The sequence below is a fragment of the Manis javanica genome, chromosome 11 (genome assembly GCF_040802235.1).
Source record: "Manis javanica isolate MJ-LG chromosome 11, MJ_LKY, whole genome shotgun sequence".
Taxonomy (NCBI): Eukaryota; Metazoa; Chordata; class Mammalia; order Pholidota; family Manidae; genus Manis; species Manis javanica.
In genome coordinates this window covers 21017596-21045584 of record NC_133166.1, presented here as the reverse complement: position 1 = coordinate 21045584, position 27989 = coordinate 21017596, and the positions used below count along the sequence as shown (strand labels likewise).

The 27989-nt window shown below is 44.7% G+C and overlaps 2 protein-coding genes across 4 annotated transcripts in view; both read left to right on the top strand.

Moving 5' to 3' along the window:
- The window catches only part of PAAF1 (proteasomal ATPase associated factor 1), a 41683-nt gene extending 28439 nt beyond the window's left edge, over positions 1–13244 (top strand). Inside the window, exons 10-12 of the mRNA XM_037026241.2 lie at positions 24–106; positions 11494–11576; positions 12800–13244. Of these exons, the coding sequence (XP_036882136.2) occupies positions 24–106; positions 11494–11576; positions 12800–12877 (244 nt within the window). The 3' untranslated portion in view covers positions 12878–13244. The remainder of the gene's footprint in view (positions 1–23; positions 107–11493; positions 11577–12799) is intronic.
- DNAJB13 (DnaJ heat shock protein family (Hsp40) member B13) lies at positions 52–27919 on the top strand. 3 transcript variants are annotated; one of them, XM_073216023.1, is made up of 9 exons: positions 52–106; positions 11494–11576; positions 19764–19867; positions 20943–21104; positions 23469–23626; positions 24625–24738; positions 25871–25984; positions 26908–26984; positions 27617–27919. In XM_073216023.1, exons 2-9 carry the CDS (start codon positions 11533–11535, stop codon positions 27768–27770), a joined length of 927 nt encoding a protein of 308 aa, XP_073072124.1. In that variant the 5' UTR covers positions 52–106; positions 11494–11532; the 3' UTR covers positions 27771–27919. The 3 variants fall into 3 exon arrangements, with proteins under 3 accessions (XP_073072124.1, XP_017508749.1, XP_073072125.1); XM_017653260.3 differs by lacking the exons at positions 52–106; positions 11494–11576 and adding an exon at positions 14928–15930; XM_073216024.1 differs by lacking the exons at positions 52–106; positions 11494–11576; positions 19764–19867 and adding an exon at positions 19878–20737.
- Positions 27920–27989: the final 70 nt, after the last annotated feature.

Genomic DNA, 27989 nt, shown 5'->3' with positions numbered 1-27989 from the left:
GCTCCTTTTACTCTGAATTCTAGGGCTCCAGTACAAGTCATCCACAGATCAGGAGCACCGGTTCTGTCCCTGCTGAGTTTCAGAGATGGATTCATTGCTAGTCAAGGTGGGTCCAGGGACCAAGAAGAGAGATGGTTCCATGTAGTTCATTAAACATAGGTTTAAGTGACTGATGGGCCCATGGCTGGGCTAGGGGCATGGTCCCCCACAATTCTTTGGCATACAGTGATTATACATAGTACTTATCACCCTACATCATAATTGTCTATGTTCCCCTCTAATCCAAGCTCTTTGAGAATAGTAACTATCCTTAGCCATTATTTTATCCCCAGCATTTAGCTCAGTGTCTGCTATGTAGTTGGTGCTCTGTAGTCATTGGTAGAGTAAATGTATTGGCATTTATTGCACACATGGAGGGTTCGGTAATAATCTGTTAGTTTCTGTCCTTAAGGTTCTCAGAGTAAAGCAGACAGACATGTGGACATGTGATTGAGTACAGGTTAATAAGTGCTGCAGCAGAAGACTATATGGGAATATGTAGAACTCTTATTAGTAATAGGAATGCTGCATGATGTCTTCATGGACTAGGTGACATGTAAGCTCATGAATATTTTACTAGCTGGAGATGTAAAGATGAACAGTGAAGGCCACAGTTACGGAGTGTGCAGAAGGAAGAGGGGCAAAAAGAAGGGATCTATCATTTACTAGGCATCTTCTATGCCATATGCTTCATATACATAATCTAGGTAAAGTGAGTACCTTGGTATAGCCAGAACAAAATATTTGGGATGGAGTTCAAGAGTGGGGTTGGAAGAAATGCATGGAACAAGGTGTCCACTAAGAGACACTGTAAATTCTTACTAGGAATGATGTAAGTGAGGAGGCTTGGATTATACGACCACCTTAGCTGAATATTTCAGTGTATCAGTTAGGATACTTTTCGTTGTTGGTAACAGAATACACAACTGAAAATGCCACCAATAATTAGGGAAGGGTACTACTTCACTTTACAAAAAGTTCAGGTTTATTGTGGTTCCATATTAGATTAATTTAGTAATTAAAAAATTAAGTCAACCAAGGAGACTAAGGAAATGTGACAGCTAAATCAGTGTTTCTGGATAGGATTTAGGACATTAAAGTAAAGATACAAAATGCAAAAAAGTATAAACTGAAACTGGCTGAGGGGTATATAAGAACTTTCTATACTATCTTTGTAATTTTGCTGTTAATCTAAGCTTATTGTAAAATACAGATTTTTTTTTAAATTTAAAAAATAAGGAAAAGCTTTAGTGAGGAAAAAGAAAGAAAATGAAGAGTCCAGCTTTTTTTCCAGCTTTTGGTGCTATTGTCTCTAGCATGCCCAGCTTTTGTCCTCAGGCTTGTTCCGTCTTGGCCACAGTGCAGGGTAGGTGCAGCAGCTCTCATCCCCACAGAACTGTGGGTACTCTTTATCCCTTTTGAGAATGAGGGAAATTTCCTCAGGAGCAGCCCAGCAGACTTACTCTCATACCCCATGGGCCACAGTTCAGATTTATGCCCAGGCCTAAAGCAGTCACTGGCAGGGGAATGAAATTACCATAATTGGCTTGGTTAATCAGATGTAGCCCTGTGCCACCTGTTACTGGAAACAATTTGGGATTCTGTTATTGGAGAGGGCAGGGAAGGGCAGGGAAATAGATGAATAGGCAGCTAGTAGTGTCTGTACATCCATGGCCATCTGTCTGATGTAGGTAGGTACCCTTCACCTTGTCAAAACTGGTGTCTTACTTCCCTAGTCCTTCTCCTTCAGGATTTCAAGACAGTAACAGAGAGTAATCAGGAATCTGTAGACATCATTTTCTAGCTCCCTGTACTTGCTTGCCCTCAACCTCTTTCTCCCTCATGTCTTGGAGGCAGTTTAGTGATGTAGCAGTACCCTTCACAGAGCCTTAGTAAGGGGACAGCTGGCGTAAGCTAGTGGCAGCATTCCTTGATGCTGCTGTCACTGCTCATTGTGACCATTTTTCTTTGATTCCCTCTGCTGCCTTGCTGCTCTCTTCCCTGAGATTGCTGTAGTCTAGCTTCCATCCCCCTCCCTCTAGTCAGACTGCCATCTTGAAGGACACCAATGATGAGTTTCTTGCTAGATCCGATGGCATTTATGTATACAGGCCCGTCTTATCCACTAGTCTCAAAGTTTCCTTGAGGGCAGACACATTCTTCATCACTGCATCCCCAGCTCTTGCACAGGACTGAAGATTCTCAGCAAGTGTTTGTTGAATGAATGAACATATTTTTCATCTTTCATGACTTAGTGCTGACGAATTCTGTTACTGTTATGCCCTTCTTAAAATCACTAGCCTCTTAGGATCATGGGAAGATGGCGGCATGAGTAGTTCAGAGGAAATCTCCTCCCCAAAACATATAATATTTATGAAAATACAATAAATACAAATATTCCTAAAAGAGACACCAGTGGATGCAGTACAACAGCCAGGATACATCTACATCTGCAAGAACTCAGCATCACACGAAGGGGGTAAGATACAAGCTGGCCAGGCAGGACCTGAACGCTCCCCCACCTCAAAACCCGGCAGGAAGAAAGGAGTCAGAACGGGGAGGGAGTGAAAGCCCAGGACTGCTAAACAACCAGCTCTAGAAATCCGCACCTGGAACACAGACACAAGGTGCACGGGGTGCTGGATATTAGAGAAATGGAAAAGCAAAACCTGTGGGCAGGTCCCGGCGCCCCTGAGACAAAAGAAAAGCGAGTGCTTTCTGCAAGTCTTAAAGAGACAGGGACCCCATAGCTGGATGAAGTCCCGGCAGCTGGGAATACTGGGGAAACTTAGACACCCTAAATGGAGGCAGTGCAGCTCTGAAGCCCCTCACAGGACTAGGCAGTCCAACTGGTGTGGACCCTGACACATGGACCCAGTAGCAGGAGAGTGGGAGCGCATGCCGGGGGGCGGAAGCGCTAGAAGGAACCGAGAGCAGATCCGTGCACCGCAGGGCTAGCCTGCAGCGGCGCGACCAAACAGCCCGGGCGCAGCTTGCGCGCACCGGCGGCAGTGAAGCCAGAGCCCGGTAGAAGCCTGCGCGGAAAAGCCCCGCGCGCACCGGCAGCGGAGCCAGAGGGAGCAGGCGTGCTCCCAGAAGCTGACCTGAATCCCAGCTCAATGCACAGCCGCCCAGGCCAGACCCAAAGGCCACTGCTGTTACACAGCTGCCCGGCAGGGTCGCCGCTAACACAGAGGAGCACATCTGGCATGCCTGCCACTCCCTGCAGGGCTCCGCGCTGCTCTGACAGACACCCCGCCCACAGCAGCTTAGGAGATTAATCCGGTGGCTGCTCCAGGAGTGCAGGTAGCCATCACAGGCAGCGGAGAAGGGCAAGGCATCCAGCAAGCAGGAAAGGACTTTATTCTCCCAGCTGACACACCCGCAACCTGCCTACAGCCACTGCAATCACCATGAAAAGGCAAAAAAATATGATCCAGACCAAGATAGTTACACCTGAGAAAGGATCTGCAGAGGCAGACCTAACCAGTCTCCCTGAAAAAGAATTCAAAATAAAAATCATAAACATGCTGACAGAGCTGCAGAGAAATACATAAGAGCGAAGGGATGAAGTCCGGAGGGAGATTACAGACGTTCGGAGGGAGATTACAGAAGTGAAACAAACTCTGGAAGGATTTATAAGCAAAATGGATAAGATGCAAGAGGCCATTGATGGAATAGAAACCAGAGAACAGGAATGCATAGAAGCTGATGCAGAGAGAGATAAAAGGATCTCCAGGAATGAAACAATATTAAGAGAACTGTGTGACCAATCCAAAAGGAACAATATCCACATTATAGGGGTACCAGAGGAAGAAGAGAGAGAAAAAGGGATAGAAATTGTCTTTGAAGAAATAATTGCTGAGAACTTCCCCAAAATAGGGGAGGAAATAGTTGCTCAGACTACGGAGGCACACAGAACTCCCGAGAGACGGGATCCAAAGAGGTCAACAACAAGACACATAATAATTAAAATGGCAAAGATCAAGGACAGGGACAGAGTATTAAAGGCAGCCAGAGAGAGTAAAAAGGTCACCTACAAAGGAAAACCCATCAGGGGATCATCAGACTTCTCAACAGAAACCTTACAGGCCAGAAGAGAATGGCATGATATATTTAGTGCAATGAAACAGAAGGGCCTTGAAACAAAGATACTGTATCCAGCATGATTATCATTTAAATATGAAGGAGGGATTAAACAATTCCCAGACAAGCAAAAGTTGAGGGAATTTGCCTCCCACAAACTACCTCTACAGGGTATCTTAGAGGGACTGCTCTAGACGGGAGCACTCCTAAAAAGAGCACAGAACAAAACACCCAACATATGAAGAATGGAGGAGGAGGAAAAAGAAGGGAAAGAAATAATCATCAGACTGTGTTTATAACAGCTCAATAAGCGAGTGAGGTCAGACAGTAAGGTAGTAAACAAGCTAATCTTAAACCTTTGGTAACCACAAATCTAAAGCCTGCAATGGCAATAAGTACATATCTTTCAATAATCACCCTAAATGTAAATGGACTGAATGCACCAATCAAAAGACATAGACTAATAGAATGGATAAAAAGCAAGACCCATCTATATGCTGCTTACAGGAGACTCACCTCAAACCCAAAGACATGCAGAGATTAAAAGTCAAGGGTTGGAGAAAGACATTTCATGCAAACAACAGAGAGAAAAAAGCAGGTGTTGCAATACTAGTATCAGACAAAATAGACCTCAAAATAAAGAAAGTAACAAGAGATAAAGAAGGACATTACATAATGATAAACGGGTCAGTCCAACAGGAGGATATAACCATTATAAATATATATGCACCCAATACAGGAGCACCAACATATGTGAAACAAATACCAACAGAATTAAAGGAGAAAATAGGATGCAATGCATTCATTCTGGGAGACTTTAACACACCACTCACCCCAAAGGACAGATCCACCAGACAGAATATAAGTAAGGACACAGAGGCACTGAACAATACGCTAGAACAGATGGACCTAATAGACATCTATAGAACTCTACGTCCGAAAGCAACAGGATACACATTCTTCTCAAGTGCACATGGAACATTCTCCAGAATAGACCACATACTAGGCCACAAAAAGAACCTCAGTAAATTCAAAAAGACTGAAATCCTACCAACCAACTTTTCAGACCACAAAGGTATAAAATTAGAAATAAATTCTACAAAGAAAGCAAAAAGGCTCACAAACATGGAGGCTTAACAACACGCTCCTAAATAATCAATAGATCAATGACCAAATTAAAATGGAGATCCAGCAATATATGGAAACAAATGAAAACAATAACAGAAAGCCCCAACTTCTGTGGGATGCAGCAAAAGCAGTCTTAAGAGGAAAGTATATAGCAATCCAGGCACACTTGAAGAAGGAAGAACAATCCCAAATGAATAGTTTAAAGTCACAATTATTGAACCTGGAAAACGAAGAACAAATGAGGCCCAACGTCAGCAGAAGAAGGGACATAATAAAGATCAGAGAAGAAATAAACAAAATTGAGAAGAATAAAACAATAGAAAAAAATCAATGAAACCAAGAGCTGGTTCTTCGTGAAAAGAAACAAAATAGATAAGCCTCTAGCCAGACTTATTAAGAGAAAAAGAGAGTCAACACACATCAACAGAATTAGAAATGAGAAAGGAAAAATCATGACGGACCCCACAGAAATACAAAGAATTATTAGAGAATACTATGAAAACCTATATGCTAACAAGCTGGAAAACCGAAGAGAAATGGACAACTTCTTAGAAAAATACAACCTTCCAAGACTGACCCAGAAAGAAACAGAAAATCTAAACAGACCAATTACCAGCAACAAAATTGAATCGGTAATCAGAAAACTACCCAAGAACAAAACCCCTGGGCCAGATGGATTTACCTCGGAATTTTATCAAACATACAGAGAAGACATAACACCCATTCTCCTTAAAGTTTTCCAAAAAATAGAAGAGGAGGGAATACTCCCAAACTCATTCTATGAAGCCAAAATCACCCTAATACCAAAACCAAGCAAAGACCCCACCAAAAAAGAAAACTACAGACCAATATCCCTGATGAACGTAGATGCAAAAATACTCAACAAAATATTAGCAAACCAAATTCAAAAATACATCAAGAGGATCATACACCATGACCAAGTGGGATTCATCCCAGGGATGCAAGGATGGTACAACATTCGAAAATCCATCAACATCATCCATCACATCAACAAAAAGAAGGACAAAAACCACATGATCATCTCCATAGATACTGAAAAAGGATTCAACAAAATTCAACATCCATTCATGATAAAAACGCTCAACAAGATGGGCATAGAGGGCAAGTACCTCAACATAATAAAGGCCATATATGATAAACCCACAGCTAACATCATACTGAACAGCGAGAGGCTGAAAGCTTTTCCTCTGAGATCAGGAACAAGACAGGGATGCCCACTCTCCCCACTGTTATTCAACGTGGTACTGGAGGTCCTAGCCATGGCAATCAGACAAAACAAAGAAATACAAGGAATCCAGATTGATAAAGAAGAAGTCAAACTGTCACTATTTGCAGATGACATGATATTGTACATAAAAAACCCTAAAGACTCCACTGCAAAACTTCTAGAGCTAATATCGGAATTCAGCAAAGTTGCAGGATACAAAATTAACACACAGAAATCTGTAGCTTTCCTATACACTAACAATGAACTAATAGAAAGAGAAATCAGGAAAACAATTCCATTCACAATTGCATCAAAAAGAATAAAATCCCTAGGAATAAACCTAACCAAGGAAGTGAAGGACCTATACCCTGAAAACTATGAGACACCCTTAAGAGAAATTAAAGAGGTCACTAACAAATGGAACTCATCCCATGCTCCTGGCTAGGAAGAATTAATATCGTCAAAATGGCCATCCTGCCCAAAGCAATATACAGACTTGATGCAATCCCTATCAAATTACCAACAGCATTCTTCAATGAACTGGAACAAATAGTTCAAAAATTCATATGGAACCATCAAAGACCCCGAATAGCCAATGCAATCCTGAGAAGGAATACTCAAAGCCACAGTAATCAAGACAATTTGGTACTGGCACAAGAACAGAGCCACAGACCAGTGGAACAGAATAGAGACTCCAGACATTAACCCAAACATATGGCCAATTAATATTTGATAAAGGAGCAATGGACATACAATGGGGAAATGACAGTCTCTTCAACAGATGGTGCTGGCAAAACTGGACAGCTACATGTAGGAGAATGAAACTGGATCACTGTCTAACCCCATACACAAAAGTAAACTCCAAAGGATCAAAGACCTGAATGTAAGTCATGAAACAATAAAACTCTTAGAAAAAAACATAGGCAAAAATCTCATGGACATAAACATGAGTGACTTCTTCATGAACATATCTCCCCGGGCAAGGAAAACAAAGGCAATAATGAACAAGTGGGACTGTATCAAGCTAAAAAGCTTCTGTACGGCGAAGGAAACCATCAAACCAACCAACGAAAAGGTATACTACAGTATGGGATAACATATTCATAAGTGACAGATCTGATAAAGGATTGACATCCAAAATATATAAGGAGCTCACGTGCCTCAACAAACAAAAAGCAAATAATCCAATTAAAAAATGGGAAGAGGAGCTGAATAGACAGTTTTCTAAAGATGAAATCCAGATGACCAACAGGCACATGAAAAGATGCTCCACATCACTAATCATCAGAGAAATGCAAATTAAAACCACAATGAGATATCACCTCACACCAGTAAGGATCGCCACCATCCAAAAGACAAACAACAACAAATGTTGGTGAGGTTGTGGAGAAAGGGGAATCCTCCTACACTGCTGGTGGGAATGTAAACTAGTTCATTCATTGTGGAAAGCAGTATGGAGGTTCCTCAGAATGCTCAAAGTAGAAATACCATTTGACCCAGGAATTCCACTTCTAGGAATTTACCCTAAGAATGTAGCACTCCAGTTTGAAAAAGAGAGATGCACCCCTATGTTTATCGCTGCATTGTTTACAATAGCCAAGATATGGAAGCAACCTAAGTGTCCATCAGTAGACGAATGGATAAAGAAGAGGTGGTACATATACAATGGAATATTATGCAGCCATTAGAAAAAAACATCCTACCATTCGCAACGACATGGATGGAAGTAGAGGGCATTATGCTCAGTGAAATAAGCCAAGCGGAGAAGGACATGTACCAAATGATTTCACTCATATGTGGAGTATAAGAACAAAGGAAAACTGAAGGAACAAAACAGCAGCAGAATCACAGAACCCAAGAATGGACTAATAGTTACCAAAGGGAAAGGGACTGGGGAGGATGGGTGGGAAGGGAGGGATAAGGGTGGGAAAAAAGGAAGGGGGCATTACGATTAACATGTATAGTGTTGGGGGGGGCACGGGGAGGGCTGTGCAACACAGAGAAGACAAGTAGTGATTTTACAGCATTTTACTACGCAGATGGACAGTGACTGTGAAGGGGTATGTGGGGGGGACTTGGTGAAGGGGGGAACCTAGTAAACAATGTTCTTTCTGTAATTGTAGATTAATGTTACCAAAAAAGAAAAAATCACTAGCCTCTTTCACTTTGGTGATACTAACTAATCTCCTCCTGATCTTTCTCCTATTACTTCTCCTTTCCCTGTTTCAGTAGCTTATGTTTATAAGTGCTTCCCCTGGTTCTTGGTGTACTGAGTTTTTGTAGATCTTGAATCCTTTTGCTATTTCTACTTTTGTTGCCATCCCTTAACCAGAGATATTCCCAGAGTTCAGCCATTTTCCTTTTTCCTTTCCTTTTCCATGCTTCCTCAAGGACTGACTTTTTCATGGTTTTGGCTCTTAATGATTAGAATCCATAGCTCTAAACCTGAACTCCTACTTAGGCCTTACTTACTGGGCAGCAGCTTGATGTGGAAAAGTGTAGATTTTGGACCGAAACTGACAACAGCTAATCAGTAGTTTAAATCCTTACTCCATCATTTACTATTGGATTCAACCATATGAAATTCCTAATATTTGACCATTTTGGATTTAGAAAAATGGCAGTTGTATGTGGTTAATCTAATAGTTCTGTGATCTTTGGTAAACCATCTCAGTAAGTCTCAGTTGTCTTTGAGATAACATATGTAAAGTACTTGATATCAAGTAGACATTCCATAAATAATAGTTTCTTCTTAATCATAGACATTCCATAAATAATAGTTTCTTCTTAATCCTGTGGGTACCCCTTGGCCCTATAAGGCCTCCTAAAAAGTATGCCTTATCATGATCCAGTGACAAGGCACACAACCACAAAAAGTAGAATCATGCTACAGGGCAAGATATGCTGAAGTATCAAAGGAGTAGTGAGTGTAACAAGAGATGATGGGGAAAGAGTTGACTATATGGGATGGTTAAAAATGGCTTCCCAAAGGGAATGGGAATAGAGCTGGGGCTTATGCATACAGAAACCTGAGTGCAGAAGAACTATGGTAATCATACTTTTTTTGAGACGAGAGAAAAGGAGTTCAATAGTAGACGTCACTTTTCCTTGCTGAAATAGTAAGGGTGAGAAACCGATAAAAGATTATGGTTGGTTTCCCACTCTGGGTGAAAATGAGATTTGGAGATAGGAGCAATGTAAACTTCAAACCAAGAGCCATGTTGCAGTGTGTGAGACTCTTTATGCCTCAGTGGCAGCTGTGAAGTAACAGAGTTTAGTATCCCTGAGAACTAGCATGAAGGGTGCCCCAGGCCTCTGCATTTCTTACCTCCCTTGTCCTACCTTTAGGACATATAAAAAAATATTCACATCTCTAATACAAGGGTGTGTGTATGTAAAGTGAAGGAAGGGTAATGTGGAACAGAGCTAATTCAGGGCCCTGTACTTTCTGTAATGCTTTTCTACTGGAAAGAAGGAAAGGCATAACTTCTGTTGTATATAAAGGCAAAGAGTAAAATTGTAACTGTTTTCAGAAGACAAAACCTAAGACCAATAAAAGTAAGTTATCAAGAGCTACATTTCAGTTCAATATAAGGAAAGCTGTTTTGTTTTGTAAAGAAGGAAGCTGGTGTTGGTGGTCAGTGGTGAGCACCCAAACTCTGGGGATGGACAAGCAAAGCCTGGCTGACTGCTCTGCAAGGTGCTGTAGACAAATTCTGTACTAGTTTGGAAATTGGAAATAGATGATCTTTGAGGTCCTTTGAAACTCTTCGATGTATTAGGAAGGAGATTGAAATGCCAGAATAAACCATTTTTAAGACTTTTTATTTTGGAAATTGTCAAACAGATACAAAGGTGTATCTGTAATTAACCCACTGCACCCATTATCCAGTTTCAGCTCTTACCAATTTATGGCTAATCTTGTTTCATTTTGTTTTGTCCATTCCCTTACAATTCCCAACCCTTATATTTTAAAGCATGATAAACATCATATTATTTTACCTGTCACTATTTCTATATGTGTGTTTAAAAAATTAAGATTCTTTTTTGGAAAATATTTTTAATAGTAATACCAGAAAGGATAAAGTCTTTCTGTATGCTACTGGTTGGAATATAGATTGATTAATAGATAAATTAAAATGAAGTTGATTAACAGATAATTTCATAAAGCAGTTTTTCAGATTTCCAAAAAATTTGAAAAGGTTAATTAATATCTTTTGATTCTTTTTCAGGTTTCTCTACAAAGTCATAATCTTAATACATTAAAAAAACTATACATGAAGATATTCTTTCATGCAGTATACTCTCAGCCATGTAAAATAAGAATTTTCACAAAAAAATAATGGAAAAATAAATAAAAATGTTAACACTAACTTTGGTAGATTATGGGTGATTTTTCATTTCTCTGTTTCTTTTAAAGTTGTCTTCAATGAGCATGTACTAGTTTTATATTAAGTAAAACAACATGAAAAAAAAATCACCTTATTCAGCATCTTATAGATTATCCTGTTTCATTTGTCCATGTTCTGAGAAAATTAAGTTTAAAAATTAGATAAACTTTTTATTTTCTTGGCATAACTTTCTTCCTTCACCTAATATATATTGTCAAGTTTATAGACTGAAGAATAATTTGGGAGAATACATTTTTCTTAAGGAAAATGCTTATATAGGCAAATTCTGTGTTAAAACTCACCGTCTAGGATAAGTTTGCAACAGATACATAAGCTGCAGTTGCTTGCTCTGTGCCTTTGGCAGGCATTGCTAATCAAAGACATCCCTTCTTCCCACTGAATTTGTACTTGGCCTTTAAATCCTGTCCAGCCCAGCCTTCCAAATGGCCAGTATACGTCCTCATATTTGGCCCATATAATGAGACCTGTTTACCATTCTGGGTCTTATAGCAATCTTTGGGCTAGTGATGTACAGAAATAATCTAAGATACAGATTTTTTTTTTAACTCCTTTGCAGGCAGCTTTCTCTTCAGTTATCTAAATTTTCTCCCTGCCTTTTAGGTGATGGAAGCTGTTTCATTGTCCAGCAAGACCTAGACTATGTCTTTGAGCTCACTGGGGCTGACTGTGACCCTGTATACAAGGTATGACCTGAGAGGAGACCAGGCTGAGTGATTCTCATGTGTCATCTTTACACCTCTCCCAAAGCTGCTTTACCTCCCCAGTGTGCCAGTTCATGTGTAAAATGAGGATAATAATGAGATGATGACACATGTGAAAGCTCTTTGTAGATTAAAAATATTCTATATTAACTAATAATATTATTATTATTATTAATATTATTAAAAGCTCAAGACTATCTCATTTGATTAGGGTAGAAAGAGAAAAATGAAAGGGGAAGTAATATTTCTTGACCAAACATGGTGGTGGATGTCTTACATACATTATCTCACTTAATCCTTATTACCATTCTTGAGGTGTAGGTATTATAATTCATATTCTTAAAAATAATTTTTAAAAAGTTAATGTATTAAAAACAACATATACCTATAAAAATTCAAACAATACAGTATTATACAGACTTAGAAGTCCCCTTTAAGATCTTTTTAATTCCATTCTTCCTTCCAGAAGAAACTAGCATTAACAGTTTGGCACATACCTCTCAAGACTGTTGGAGAATTTTCAATTACATCTTTGTGTTTATGTATTTAAGTAAAGCAGTTTTATCTTTAGTTTGTACATAATTGGGATAATTCTATATAAATTGCCCTGTAACAGACAGATGCATATGGATCTTCATTTTTAAAAATACTTGCACAGTGTTCTATGTTGTGAATTAACATTATCATTTTCATTTTACAAATGAGGAAATTGGGGCCCCCATGCTTAAAAAGTTGCCCTAGGTCACACAGCTACATATTAGCAAATGTGAGAGGAAGCCAACTCAAGCCCTCATGCTATTTCCACTAAATTTCCACCTTCTTTGAGGCTCAGACTTCTTTGAGAAGTTGATGAAATCTTCAGAAAAAAAGGCACATATTGAGAACATCTTTGGATACAATTTTGTGAGGTTCAGTGATACCCAGGCCCATCTATGGACCATCTCCTTCCCAGGTACAGGAAGTTTCTGCACTCAGCCATAGAGAACACCAATGGGTTTGCTCTCCACTTGGCCAGCTAGTTTAAGTGCCCTTGTCCCTGGCTAGATTTTTTTTAAATATGTATAATGGATGTAATTATTGTCTTGCCTTTGGAGTCAATAGAACTTCTCATACTCCCTTATACTAGTGGGGATTAATGACAAGTCTGTCTTTTTGAAATGCAAGAATCCCAGGCTTCCTTTGAGCTGTCAATCCTTATGTTCCAGGTAGCCACATGGGAGAAGCAGATCTATACATGCTGTCGAGATGGCCTTGTGCGACGCTATCAGCTCTCTGACCTCTGACCCCTTGGAAAGAGGAGTTCCAGTTAATGAAAAAGATTGGTCATGATCAACAATGAACAGAAACTTTATCAGTCCTTTCCAAGGACCATGGCCCTTTATTGTCTTGGATACCCTTTGGAAGGCACAGAAAACTACATTGGCCGTGTGGAGCTATCATTCCATGATAAGCCCTACTTTGAACAGAGTAAGAGGCTGAGATGTGGTCACTGCATTTGCCTCATCACCTCCTCTTTTAAATTTACCCCAGCCACAGGGCAAGGATTGGATGCTTACAGTTTGATCTCACACTGGTTGTGTTAAATATTTACAAAGATCAGAGGACTAAAGTCTGTTCTCTGAAAGAAATAAAGAGAATATGTTTGGAGGACTCTGAATTTGAAAAACTTTTAAAATACTCTTAGTTTAGCAAGAAACTAGTCAATCTGATAGAAGGCCTTTCTCAGACTCTCCCTGTTGGCCTGGCCATAGAGAAGGACTGCTTGATGGTAGCAGTAAATGTCCCATAAGCAGCAAGCTGGGAAAGATTCTTCTACAGGTAGGATTCCCAACCATTCCAGTTCTCCTCAGACTGGGGTTTTGTGTTACATGCAGCTGTTTGTCCCAGGCAAACCAGCATGGGTCGAAAGCCCATACCCAGGTGATGAAGTTGGATCATACCTGTATAGAGGCAGTGGCTGTCAAAGTGCGATCCCTGCAACAGCTCCGTCAGTATCACCCGACAACTTGTTGGAAGTTCTTGGGCTCCACCTCAGACCTAAATCAAAAGTTCTGTGGATGGGGCCATAATCAGTGGTTTAACAAGCCCTACAGATGATTATTAAAACCCCAAAGTTTGAGACCTAGAAGAAAATATGGTGAAAGGCACTTTTGTCATAGGTGGTACCCAGAGTGAGGCTGGCCTACAGGAGATAAGGTAGGGCCCAAATAGTGAAGGGGTTTGAGTGCCAGGGAAGGAGCTTGAACTTCACTTGGCTGGCAGAGGGGAACCACCGAAGGATTTTAAGTAAGGGTATGACAGGGTCACTTTTTTTTCTTAAAGTACAAATGGAATTATTATGTATTGCATGGTTTATTTTCACTTAGTCTCACTGAGTTCGTTCTTCAGTACATTTAGACCTTGTTCTTTTTAAATAATTTCTAGAGTATAAATACCATATCACTTGCATTTTAGAGATTAATAGAGGAAAGGTTTCTTGGAAGATGCAAAATTTGATCTGAGCCACGTCAGCTAAGATCCGGATTTATTTAATGAAGAAGGTAATTCCTGGCTGGGGTAGTAGTATGATTCACAGAGTTCTTAAAGATACATTTTCAGGTAATCTTTATAACCAGGCTGTGACATGCGATTAGTGAAACTCAAAGTGATGAGGTGATTTGCTAAGGGTCATAAGAGAGTTATCTTAACCTTAAGTCCCATTTTTTCTACCTATTGCTTATGCTTAACCCAAATTGTGAAAATAAAATACTGTAATTCATTGAGAATTTACTGGGTATCTACTGTGTTTAGGTATTTATATATTTAACCCTCACAGCACTCAAGAAAACTGTATTATTTCTATTTTACAGATAAGGAAACAAAGGCTCAAGAAATTAAGTACCAGAGCCTTGATTTGGGCCTTGCTCAGTCTGTCTCCAAGGCCTATGCTCCTTGCACTATACTATGTGGCCATGAGGCCTCTGGGACCAAAGCAATTTCGTTCAAGGAGTGGTTTTGTGATAGGGTCAGGTAGACCTGAAAGGGACATATCCAGAGCTCAGAAACACTGAATCCTAGGAGCTCCAGGAGGAACACCTAAGAAGTAAGCAAACAGGATGAGGAAGGGTATGGCTGAGTTCATATAGCAAGTGTTTCTCTGAGTTCCCATTCCAGGAGTCGCTCTTCTCCATTGTCCTGACATTCATCAGCCCCTCTTCATAGGTCTCCGGAGTTGCTGTAACGGAGTGCCCCTTGACAATCCAGACCTAAACAGAAGGAGCACCTAGCTCTCAGGTACCCCAAAGATTTGCCCACTATAAATGGAATAATGCCCTACTTATAACAGACAAAGCCTTTTCCTCTTGTGGATTGAGGAGTGCATTCTGGGTAAGGAAGGGTGGACAACCCCCAATCACTGCGCAACAGCCCCAGGGAAGCTCTGAGGAGGCCTCGTCCCTTGGCTTTCAGATGCCCCCTTGTGACTTCCTTGGAGAACTGCCTGGTTTCTCAGGCCTGAAAAGTTGGCAGTGGCATCAGCTATTGGGCATAAGTTCTGTGCCAGGCACAGTCCTCACAATAGCCTTGCAAAGTAAAGCTTTCTTGAATAAGTGTCTTTGTGGAGATATTTTATATTTTTTTCTATTTGTAATTTTTTTCTGGTTATATTTTATTTTGAAATTGTAGACTTGCAGAAAAGTTCAAGAACAGGACAAAATTCCAGTATATCTTCACTAGATCTCCCAGACGTTAAGTTTTTATTATGTTTGCTTTATCATTCTCTCTCCATATGTGTGTGTGTATGTGTGTCTGTGTGTATGACACAGGTTATATATGCTGTATTTTTTTCTGAGTCACCTAAGTAATAACACAAATATTATGTCTCGTTACTTTTAAATACTTCAGTGTGCATTTGCTAAAAACCAAGGACCCTCCTGCATAACCACAGTACATCTGTCAAAACAAGGAAACCAGCATTGAACCTCCTGTACTATCTGTCATCCAATCTGTGGATTCCAAGTAACCTCCAGTAGCAAATTGTTACTCTCCTTAAAAAATATTCTGATTTCTGAGTTGAGCGACCCTTATCAGGGTCACAGAATCAGCCCCAGCACTCCTAGCCCTATTCACTCTCTATTAGGCAGAGCTGAGAAGGCCATTTGCTCAGGCAGGAAGAACTACAACTCCCAGAGTGCACCTGTGAGTTGCCAGGAGCAACCAAGGAATGCAGACTAACAGCCCTGCTGGAGTCAGGACTATCCACCAAACGACTGCCTTGCCAGCAGCCATTCATGGGCCAGGATTATTACTCTGTGCTCCAGATCACTCGCAATTCAGAGGATGCCCAGATCAAGAAGGCGTAAGTTGGAGTGAGGCTTTATGGGGGTGCTGGGGCAGGCCCCACCCTTATCTCTTCCAAACAAAGCTTTCCTGTATAGCTTAGGGCAGACAAGGTAAATCTGGTTTCTTCTCTTGCTTCCTGCATAATTACATCCTAGTTTTGTGCTGGGTCAGGGTTCCCAATCCATCATCCTTTACCCTCCCTGTCCTGTCTGCTGAGTGCCCTGGTTTTCCTAGCAATGAAATGGGGACAAAGGAGACATTTGAACTATCCTGAATATTATGGAGAAACAAAGGATGCAAACAGAAGAGCGACCTGGCCAGATGGGTGTGTTGAAATTTTATTTTGGCCATCATGTGGGTTTTTTACATTGACCCGAATACTTCCATCAAGTCTTGGGGACTTTGTGGCCTATTTCTAAGAAAGTCTAGGACAGGAGTCAGCACAGTTCTCCGAAAATACGGTATTTTTTTTTGGTAAATATTTATTGAGTGCCTATCACATGAGTTGAAGCAGTGGTAGCAGCTGGAGATATAATTGTGAGTCAGACAAATGCTCAGCTGAAGTTGTTAGGTGAATACATGTGTTGACTAAGTCACAAGTGCCATGTGTGTTACAAAAGGGAAGTATGGGGCTTGTGGAAACCTATTTTGGAAGGAGAGTTTGGAGGCTGTCATGATAATCAAGGCAAAAGATGAGGCTTACAGCAGGGTCGTGGGCTGGAGAGAGGAGAGGGAATGGATTTGGTTATTCATTGGATGACTCAGTCCATTCAGGTTGGGTAGTGAGAACCTTCCGTTATTTCATTTAATCCTCATAACAACCTTGAGAGGTAGGTGCCATAATTGTCCCAAGGCCATGTGCCTGGTAAATGGCAGAGCCATTATTTACACTCCATGCCTACTCGAGTTGCCTGCCACTGGCAAGGTGCTATAAGGGACCTAAGTAGGGTAAATGGAGAGAGTCTACAGTGTGATGGGAGAAACAAGACACAAACTCACAAAACAATTAGAGAACAATTTAGGACAGTGCTTGATGTCACCCACTGTGGCCAGTGGACCAACCCGGCTAGGGAGAGGTCACAAGGAGGGAGGGCAGTTGAAATGCAGAAAGATGAACTCAATTTAAGGATTGTAAAGGTCCAGGTCTGACTGAATCCAGGTTTTCCTACCTGCTAGCTGTGTGACATGGGAAAATTACTTTATCTCTCTGAGCCTCAGTTTTCTCATCACTAGAAAAATAAGTAAGGGTTGTTATGGTATTAAAATGAGATTATATGAGATAATGAACATGAAAATGCCCAGCAATGATTTGCATCTGGAGTCATGTCATACAAAGAGTGATGTAAAAAACTGTGTATGTCTCAAATAACAGTCCTTAACCCTTCTCCCCTGGAATAACTCTTAAGGGATGAGTCACATGTATAATGCACTCTCCCATTGGGAGTACCTAAATTTTGACCAAAAGAAAAAAAGCTTCAAGTCTCTGAAGGTGGACAGAGCCGATTCTCTCTGTAAGGTGTCCAAGGGCAGAGCCAGGACCCTGGTGGATGGAGGAGGCTGCAGAACAGCAGACTCAGCTCAGTAAGAGGAAGTGTTGCCTAAAAGTCAGAGGGGTTCCATGGTGAGATGGGCTGTGTTAGGAGACACACAGTTCATATCATTCATTTGCTCATTGCTGATCAGTGCTAGGCCTAGGACACAGAAAATGGGCACAGCAACTCAAGAAACTCCCGGGCTAGTGGGAGAGACAGACTAAGCAACAAACAACTGGAGCACTACATGCTAAGGACTGCATCAAAGGCACTAGGGCTGCAGGAAGGGGAATCTAATCTACAATGGAGGCTGTAGTCAGGGAAAGCGTCCTGGAGGAGTTAACCCCAAAGCTGAATGTTGAAGAACAAATAACAATTTGCCAGAAGAGATGGGAGGGGCTGGAGAGGGGTGAGCAGTACAGGTGAAGAGGGTAAAATGTCAAAAGGCATAAGCCAGGCGGTGTGCAGAGTATGGAGAGTGGTGAGAGGGGCCGAGGAGGTCATGGGAGCAGGCAGGGAGAGCTATGAGTGAGAAGACCAGAGAGAGGCAGGCTTGAATCTTAGAGACGTGTAGATTTTATGCTGAAAACAAAGGGGGAACCAGTGAAGGACTTCGGCAGGAGAGTGACTTGGTCAGGGGGAGATGCGTTGCATGGCCGCACACACAATGGACTGGAGAAGGGAAAACTGGAAGCAGGAAGACATGGTTCTGTAATAGGTGTGGGGATGAAGAGACAGGGACAGAACATTGGTTAGAAGAAAAAACCAACATGGCTTGGTGACTGATGTGATGGGGTGCAGGGCTGAGGGAGAACTTGGAGTCAAAGATGATGCTTTGCTTTCCAGCCTCAGTACCTGGACAGGTGGCGAAAAGTTAGGGAATGGAAATGTACTCAGTTTTGGGCTAGCTGTGTGACATGTTTATTTTTTAAAAAGGGAGTTTGTGGGGTCTGGGGGAACATTGGAAGGAAGATTCTGAGTGGGCAGCTGGTTGCAGAAGTCTGCGTTCAGGGAAGTGGCCTGGGGTGAGATGGCACTGTGGGAGTCATCAGTGAGTGGGTGGTGCTCCCGGCCGTGGGATGGATGATGAGCTGTCCGTGGAGAGCTGTGGCGTGAGACGAGAGGTGGCAGAATCTGGGTCACCAGCCTGGGAGGCGTGAGCAGGGCAGAGGAGCTGACCCAGCGGAGCCTATGTGGGGTCACACTCGTACTGAGCAACTTAGGAGGCTGTACTAATGCCCTGTCTTGCTACATCCTGCCCTCCGCTTTGGAGGCTGGCCTCACTAGATTTCCTGGCCCCCAGGCTTTCTAAGGCACCCCACAAAAGGGAGCACAAGGCAGAAGATCACGAAGGAGCAGAGTGGGGCTGAGGTACTTATTCTCTGCTCCCTTCCTGCTCTCTTCAGGTTGGATCTGTCCCTTAACGGAAGATTACAGCTCCTGCTAAGCACCCCATCCACTTTCTCTCCTGTGGATCTTTGGTGGCCTCTTTCCTCTCACCACTCTAGGGACAGGGGTGTCTGGGGTGCCTTGGGGCACCTGGCCTGGGGACACTGCGCTGTCCCTTGTGGCTTCCCACACCTTGGTCCTTCATTAAACTCTCCACAAATCACCCAGTTTCTTCCTCCTGGGACGCTGATGATACAGACTCAGGTGCTGCAGGTGTCACCTGTCACGTCCCTGAGCCGTGAGACTGGGTAGATACAGAAGCGGGAAAGAACCGCCCAGAGGTGGGAGACCACGAGAGGCCGATGGGGCTGAGTGCCGCTCAGTACCAGGCCCTTTGCAACGTGTTTTATCTAATCTGACCAAGAAGCTTGGTATTAGTTCAGTCACCAAAATACAATTAGATGTGCAAGAAATGTACTGGGGGAAGCACTTGTGAGGGGGACAGGGGAGGAGACCACAGTGCAGGTGGGCCTGACACCTGTGAACGTGGGGCAGGAAGGAAAGGCTGGGTGGGGAGGGCCACAGGGCTGGAGAAATTCTCAGCCAGGCTGATGGTCCTCAAGCAGAGGACTACTGTCCCAGCACTAATGTCCCCACCACACATGGGCATTGGCTGGGAGCAGCTTGGGGCATGTGTAGCCTCAGCATAGATGCCCAGAGCTGTCAGTCAGCCACGTTCCCTACACCGTGTCCTCTTCAAGGGCATCTGAACAGTGTGTTTTCCTGGCCACCACAGTGCTGATTTATAGTTGGGAATATCAGAGCTCTGAGAGGCCAACCAGGCAGCAGACTGCAGAGCCAGCTCAGAACCATGTCTGCACCCCAGGATCAGAGCAGCGGCGATGACTTGTATTTACCCTCCCTCTAGGTACCGGAAACTGGCCCTTAAGAACCACCCGCTGAAATCCGTTGAGCCGTCCTCAGCAGAGACATTCAAGCAAATAGCAGAGGCCTACGATGTACTGAGTGACCGTGAGTGACTCCAGGACATGTCCTCTGTCCCACCTCTCCATTAAGATCATTCTTTAATTCCCTGAGTGTTAGGATTTTTGAGGGGGCCCAAAAGAGAGTAAGCATTTCTCCTCCCTGCCCAAAATCTAAACAAACTGAGAAAGAAAACAGAATGAATTGCCTTCCTCAGTAGACACAAGCTGAAGTCAAGGACATGGTGTGGAGAGTCCCCGGGGTAGGCTGATGTGCTCTCCCCTTCTCGGCAGGGCAGGACCTGGGCCCAGTCTCCCCTCCTCCCATCCATTCCCTGCAGGGTCAGAGTGAGAGAGATGCCTGCTGCCAAGGGAAGAAGGCTGAAACTGAGAGGCAGGCATGCTCAGTTATTCCTCCCAGGTTACCAAATTGCTAAATGTCTTTTTGTCAGAGCACAGCATACATATAAAGGGGCAGAGAGGCCAGTAATTAGGAAATCTCCTTCCTAAGGAAACCAGAGAGTGGAGAAAGTGTGATTCCTTGCCTTGGCCTTGGACAGTGCCCACATGGATTTCCCCAAGGGTTTGTCCTGAAGGCTATAATCATGGATACTGTGAAGAAGAATGGCCAGAAGATCACTAAGATTTCTCCAGCCCCAGGTTTTCAGGACTGGAGGATCCTTAGACAATAGAATTTCAAAGCTTCAGAACTTGGAAGCTCTAGAATTTTTATATTCTAGAATTTCAAGGTTCTAAGATTCTGTTTCCCAGATAAGACTGTAGCTTGATGCCTGAGTTAAACCAAATCTCAAGACAGTAGCCTGGAGCTTAGTCTCTCCAGCCCTCCTCCAATCCCCACCCATCCTCCAGCAAGTCCCAGTCTTTCCCAACTCTGGTCTAGGTATGGGACCACGCCTAGGTATGGGACCATGCTTCGGTTGACCCATAATGAAATTAGCCCCTTATTTTCTAGGGTTTCCCTCCTCCAGACTGCCAGGCAGCAGGCACTTTAGAAATAGCATTTTTGCCCCTTCTTCTCTGCCCCACATTCTCCTGTTTCCCAGCCCTCCAGCCATCTTAGCCCCCAAGGCTGGACCCCTCCTCAAGGAGACACATATCCACAGCTGTGAAGAGAGGCATCTATGACAAGTTTGGAGAGGAGGGTCTGAAGGGCGGGATTCCTCTGGAGTTTGGATCCCAGACCCCGTGGACAACTGGTTACGTCTTCCACGGCAACCCTGAAAAGGTTTTCCATGAGTTCTTTGGAGGAGACAACCCCTTTGGTGGTAAGAGATCCTACCTACCCCCTTGCCTCACTGGTAGAGGACATAGCTGGGAAAGATGCTTTTTTTTTTTAATTGTTTTATTTTGTTTAAGAAATATATATAGTACATGGTAAAAAACAAAACCCAACAACAAAACAATTTGTTGAAGAAGAAATAAATTCCAGTCCCCTGTTCCTGCCCCAGAAGCAACCACTAACAGTTAACAGTGTATGTATCTTTCCAGAAATTTGCTATGCATTTATGACCATATATTTATTTTTACATAAGCCTTTTATGTTGTTAAGGAAATGGGACCACATTGTGCCCACTGATTTTTTTCAGTTAATATATCTTGAAGATTATTTAATTTTATATTATAAACAGATCTACTTTATTCATGTTAATAGTTGCATAAGATTTCATTGTTTGGTGTGTGTTAGTCAGATGAGTACTTGGATGGGTGGATAGGTGGATGATCCCAGGTCCCAGACAAACAGTTCTGAGGCTCAGAATCATCTTGCAAGGACAGTTAACCTGGACCTGTCTTCCTGGCTCCAGTTCTAGTCATGCAACTCAGAGAGTCTAGATTTGTTTCCTCGACCCCCTAGCCCCTTCTCCTTGGCTATAGGACAGCTTTTCTGCATTTCAAAGGTTCTCTCTACCTTTTCTCCATGTTAATAAGGTAAGTGGGCTACAGCCCACTGCCCGTTCATGTCAGAGCTCTGCCTTCACCTGTCAGAGGAAGATAAGTTTACAAACTCCATGTGATACTGGAAAAAGCAAGGGATGTGGAGTCAGAGGCCTTGTTTTAAAACCATGCTCTGTCACTTGTGAGCTGTGTGATTCTGGGCAAATCTCTTCACCTCTCTGAAATGTCGGCTTTCTCACCATTAAATGGATGAAATAGTCCATTCTTCACAGGTCATTATGAAAAAATGAGATAATGTTCATGAAAATGGGCTTTGCAGTCTGAAAACTACGATACAATGGACCTGTGTCTCCCAGGGACAGGTGCATGGAAAAGAAGGAGTTCAGAGGAGCCACACCAGAGCTCAGGGGGGCATCACTCATTAGGAAAGGTCAAACTCAGGGTCTGGAGGTCCCTCAGGCAGTGCCCAGGAGCTATACTACTGCAGGGCTCCACTCTAGGGGTTCTTGTGTCCCCAGCCTGCAGGGTAAGGGGCTAGGCTTCCTGTAATCTAGTTCTTGGGGGATCTACAACCTGGCACTCCAAAGGTGCTGGATGAACAAATGAATTCAGCAGTGCAGGAGTGGAATAGGTAATTCATAGGCCTCTCGATTACCAATCACATCTTAGGGGAACATAATGTGACAATGCCTTGCCCTCTCCAATCTAAAGTGATTGTACCATTCTAGCCTGTGAAGTTCATTCCACTGCATTAACTATGAGAGGCAGAGTACAAAAAATCTTAAGTCATAATAGCAACCCCTGACTACAGTTTACAGCGGGCTTCATGTCTAGCAATAAGCATAGTATTAAGGGCATAAGTTCTGTACTCAAATCATCCAGGGTTTAGATCCCAACTCTACTGTTACTAGTTATGGGACTGTGAGAATTTTGTTTGGCCTCTGTGGGCCAGTGAGATAATGTAAAGAGATGGAAAGAGCACTTAGTGCATAGTGAGCTCTCAGCAAGTTTTAGCTCCTCTTCTTCATAATCTTGGTGTCTAATCTTAATGGTGGAAGGCAGGTCAGGCATAATATTACCCCATCCCACAGATGGAGAAACTGAAGCCAAATAATTGCACAGCACTTCAAGGGACAGGGGCTTTTTGCACTAGAAGGGAAGGGCAGGGCAGCAAGAGGGGTTATAGGTGTAGAACTGGGCAGGAGCAAAATAAGTTGAGGAAAGAGGGGTTCGGGACCAAGTTTGTTAGCAACCAACCCTGCCTCACCCCCATCTTAATTGCTGACTTCATAGAAACTTGAGTCTGGGGTTTCTAGTGGTCTTGGGGGATGCTGGAAAGTGAAGGGTGGGAGGAGCCCGGGGAAGGGTGGGGAAGACTGGAATACTGTGACCCCCCCACATAAGGCTAACAGCAGAGTCGTGTTTGGCACTACCAGGGACGGCCACCAGAGGGCACCCTCTCTCTCCCAAGGCAGCCAGCCTTGAGGGGTATTTCCCCAAGTTGGAAGGGTGGCAGGGAGAGAATCAGGAAAGTGAGGGAGTGTCCCCAATGGGAATGAAGCAGTGGGGAGTGGCCAGACACGTTAATCATTGGATCTGCAACTGAGGACAGCTTCCTGGCCTGGCTAAACTGTATCAGCAAGGTGAAATGGGATGCTGGGTATCACACCTGGGGCCTGAAGGGGGTGTTGATGAATCCAAGTCTCTGGATACAGTTTTTCTCCCACCTCCTGCAGAATTTTTTGATACAGAAGGAAGTGAGGTGGATTTGAACTTTGGGGGGCTCCGGGGCCGAGGGGTCAGGAAACAGGATCCCCCAATTGAACGAGACCTCTACCTATCCCTGGAGGATTTATTCTTTGGCTGCACCAAGAAAATTAAGATCTCCCGAAGGGTGAGTACTTGGTTTGCTCCCACAAAAAGCCACCATCTGTCCCTTCCAACCCCACCAGTCACCTCCTTCCTGACCCTACCTGGAGACCTCTGGTACGATCTCTGACAGAACCACGGAATCAGCTTCGGAGACCTGGGATCCTCGAATTCTAGAATCTGAAGTCTGGAAGGGACAATTGAGAGAACTGTTCTGTTCTTTCCTAGTGCAGGGATCCCTTCCTACCAGACCAGGGTCGGCATTCCTAACTGGGTTGGGAGGTTTCACTTCTTGTTCAGCCCCATCTCTGAGGGAGGTTTGGGCTCTGAATGGGAAGAGTCTTCTGTGAATCCTAACCTCTGGGCAAGACCAGACCATATACCTCTAGAGTTTCATCAGGGTGTAGGCCTCATGACTAAGAAGGAGCAGTGTGGGCATGGAGGGTAGACTGGGGGACAGTCCCCAAAGTCCCCGTGCTAGGCACACGAGTAGGGTCCTGCATATGTCCTTTGCCTAGCAGAGGAGTTGGCAACTGTGGCCATGCTTTCCACAAATGGTACCCATCTAGGCATGTGATTGGGGAATGGACAGATGACATAATAGGAAGGCTTCTGTTGAGGCTCAGATATGTTCACCTCAGTGGATTTTCTCCCTTTGAGATTATGAGACTTCCCAGAGGCTCAGGGCCAGAACCTTGGGGTGGGAGGGAGGAACTGAGTGCATGTTCACTGCATGTCCATTAGTGGCCAGGACCACATGATTGATAGGGCTGGAGTTGTGGGCTTGATTAACTCATGGTGACTGCTTGGCATCTCAGGCCCCAGCTCCATGACATGCCTGCCACCCTGGAATCATAAGGTCTTGGTTCCACTGCAAGCAGGTGGGAGTGGGACTGGCTTCGGGCAGGTTGTCCTCATTGCTAGAGGATTGAACCTGGGCACAGATCCCACAGAGCATCTTTCACGTGTGTAACAGCCAGCTGGGAAATCCGGGGCCAACCTCCCCCTGCCATCTCACTACAGGTGCTGAATGAGGATGGGTACTCCTCGACCATCAAGGACAAGATCCTCACTATTGATGTGAAGCCTGGCTGGAGGCAGGGCACTCGGATCACTTTTGAGAAGGAAGGGGACCAGGTGAGAGGGAAGGCAGCTGACTAGGGCAGTCAGGGCTCAGTCACCCAGGCTCCCATGGTGGGAGTACAGAGGGGAAGAAAGCAGTGCTTTTCCCTGCCCCTGTGAGCCCTGGTCTGGTAGGGGACCAGTCTAGTGGGCAAGATGATCCCTAATGTCCCCTCCAAGGGACAGAGCCTCACAATGCCTCTGTGAGTGGGTAGCCCAGGGCTTCTCCCCATTTTGCAGAGTGGGAAACTGAGGCCCAGAGAGGGAGGGGACTGCCAGGCCAAGAGTACAAGCTCTGAGAGGAGAACCCAGTCTTACTGCCTATGCTCTTCCTGATCTCTAGTGCTTCTCTGAATACAGCCCAACTATAGGAGCTACTCAGAAGCCACTTATTAATAGTAATTTTAATGCTGTTTAATATTTTAATTTTAACTATTTATTGAAGTAAAAATATAAAATTGTCCAAGGTATGAGTTCTTAAGTCCTGAGAAGAGGCAGAATGATGGTGTATTTAGAGCCGAGAGAGAGTAATTCCTCTGTCCACACTTCTTGCCCCCTTTCTTACCTATAAAACATCTACTTCCAAAAGACCCCCTTGAAGACCCAGCACTAGTGCTCCCCATTCAGGGCGGCCTCCCCTGACCTCTCCTCCCGGGTCAGCACCAGTCTGAGCTCCCACCTCTGGGTGCCCTGTACCACAACCTTGCGTGTGCTGAAGACTCACTGTGTGCCTGTTTCCCCCACCAGACTGTGAGCTCCTTAGGGGTCGAGGCCAGTCTGACTGCTCTGTCCCCAGTGCCCAGAAGAGTGCTCTGCAGAGTTTTGGTGACTTGATGAGGCCTAGCAGGACAGAGACTTGCAGGCAGTTATCTGACATGAGCTCAGTGCTGTGCCCACGACCTGAGGAAGCCTGTCCCACTCCAGCTGAGCGCGTGTATTTGAGCATGCTCAGTAGAGGAGAAGTAATGGGGGGGCGGGGCAGGCTTCTCAGAGGAGGGGCTATGGAGCCAAACTGAAGAGGCCTTTCCAGAAAACCTGGTCTAATCTCATCATTGTTCAGATGAAGACATGGAAACCAGTAGAGGCAGGAACTTGGCATGTCACACAGCCAACTAGTCCTTGTCACCCCTTGGTCTCTCCTGCCTAGGGCCCCAACATCATCCCAGCCAATATCATCTTCATCGTGAAGGAGAAGCTGCACCCTCGCTTCCGCAGGGAGAATGACAACCTCTTTTTTGTGAACTCCATTCCCTTGGGCAAGGTGAGTGGGCAATGCAGAGGAGCAGGGAGTGGGCAGCAGAGTGAGCCCCCACTCAGGTGGCCCCAAGGCAAGCAGGCCTCTCCTCACTCGGCCCAGTGCATGGCACAGGCCCTCAGGACGAGATGAGTGCCGTGCACCATCTCCTGAGCACAAATGGCCCCTCTGTGCCCTTACAACCCAAGCGAGAGATGGCCCCAGCCTTGACTCTGCCTCCCCTTCCCGGCCCTGCCCACAGTCAGTCACTCAGTCCTGGCGATGCCACCTCCAAATCTCTCTGCTTGCTCCACTGTTCATCCTCACATGGGTCTGCGCACCTGGTTCTGTGTGGCAGACTCCTCAGTGGCCTTCCTGCCTCCCTTCTCCAAGATCTTCCCACAGAGGTCTTTCCACACACTCATCTGACCGAGCTATACTCTTGTCCAAACATCTTCTCATGGCATTCGAGGCCCTCTGCAATCTGGCCTCTGCTGGTCTCATCCCCTGCACTCCAGCCACTATGCCACTTAGAGCTCCTGCTTTTTTAGTGCATTTTCACACCTCCATTCTCATTCATGCTGGAACACTGTCCACCCACCTTGTCTAATTGTCAAGGTCCCACCCATGCTTTAAAGGCCCTTATCAACAGCTACCACCACTGAGGAGGCTTCCTGTCCCACCCCAGAATAGTTTGGGGACCTCTCTTTGGTTCCCACAGACCCCTTTACTTCCCTCTGTCAAAACATGTATCCACATCAGTCTTACCTACCAGACTGAACTTCTTGGGGGCAGGTACCTGCCTCAATCACTGTTAGTCCTTGAACATCCTTTTGTCTCCTTGAGGCTCAGTTCAGGGCCTGGCATTGAATAGGCTCAAAAAATGCCTGCTAAACAGAGTGGCCATGGTGACCTTCCCCACTCCCACCTTCAACCCTGACATCCCCTAGGCTCTGACCTGCTGCACCGTGGAGGTAAAGACCCTCGATGACCGTCTGCTCAACATCCCCATCAATGACATCATCCAGTGAGTCCATCTGCTTGGGACCCAGTAGGCAGAAGGGCTGGCCTGGGCCTTAGGGTAGTGTCAGTCAGGTCGGCCTGATACACCCACCACAAGGGGATGAAATAGAACTGAAATTCAGCTCCAACTCTGGCCAAGCTGTAGGCTGCCTTCGCCTGGCAAATGGAGGGCCTTTTTCTCACTTGCACGAAACCACTGTAGAAGTGAGAGGCTCCTGGTGATGGGCAATCCTTGCTGCCTTCATTTTTCAGAACCTTCCATTAGAGTTCTGAGTTGCATTCCCTAAGTCTCCAAGAAGGGTCCTCTGCATGGGAAGCTTTGCTAAGCAGCCCAGCATCCCCCACCCCCAACAGGGTCTGCTCACCTTTCCTTCCTTGTCCTCTCTTCCATATCTAAAACAAGATTTATGGAATTCTCCATCAGAGACTCCATGTAAATGGGTTTTCAGGGAGGAAGCTGTCTGGAACAAGCCAGTCTCCTCTCCCCTCTCACTGGTTTTGTCTGAGAAGAGCCATCCCATGACAGCTGTGGGGACCGCCCTACACCTGAGCTTGTGAGGAGTGGTGGCCTGGGGCCTGCCGCAGGGTGCCTCTGGGGGATGCTCTAAGCTGCTTTCGTTCATCCTCCCGTCTCAGTCCCAAGTACTTCAAGAAGGTGCCCGGTGAGGGGATGCCATTGCCTGAGGACCCTGCCAAGAAGGGGGACCTTTTTATCTTCTTCGACATCCAGTTTCCCACCCACCTCACAGCCCAGAAGAAGCAGATGCTGCGCCAGGCATTGCTGACCTAACTGCTGGGCTGGGAGCTGGAGCGGGGGGCAGAGAGGGCGAGCTGGGCCTTAGCCCACTCCTGCCCCCCACAGCCTCAGGTGCACAGACGACATGAGGGGGGCATGGCATGGGACTTGTCAACTGACACAATAAAGATTTATTTCCTATCCTCCAGCTACACCCTGGAGAGTGTGTGTTGGGGGAGGAGAGCTTCATTTAGCCCCTCTGTGGAGCAGAGG

What these genes read in the sequence shown, in the direction of transcription:
- DNAJB13 (XM_017653260.3), top strand. Translation starts at nt 15,863, where the DNA reads ATGGGCCAGGATTATTACTCTGTGCTCCAGATCACTCGCAATTCAGAG. An exon ending in GATGCCCAGATCAAGAAGGC is followed by an intron (nt 15,931 to 19,763) that starts GTAAGTTGGAGT and finishes CCCTCCCTCTAG; the next exon opens with GTACCGGAAACTGGCCCTTA. An exon ending in TTGAGAAGGAAGGGGACCAG is followed by an intron (nt 24,739 to 25,870) that starts GTGAGAGGGAAG and finishes TCTCCTGCCTAG; the next exon opens with GGCCCCAACATCATCCCAGC.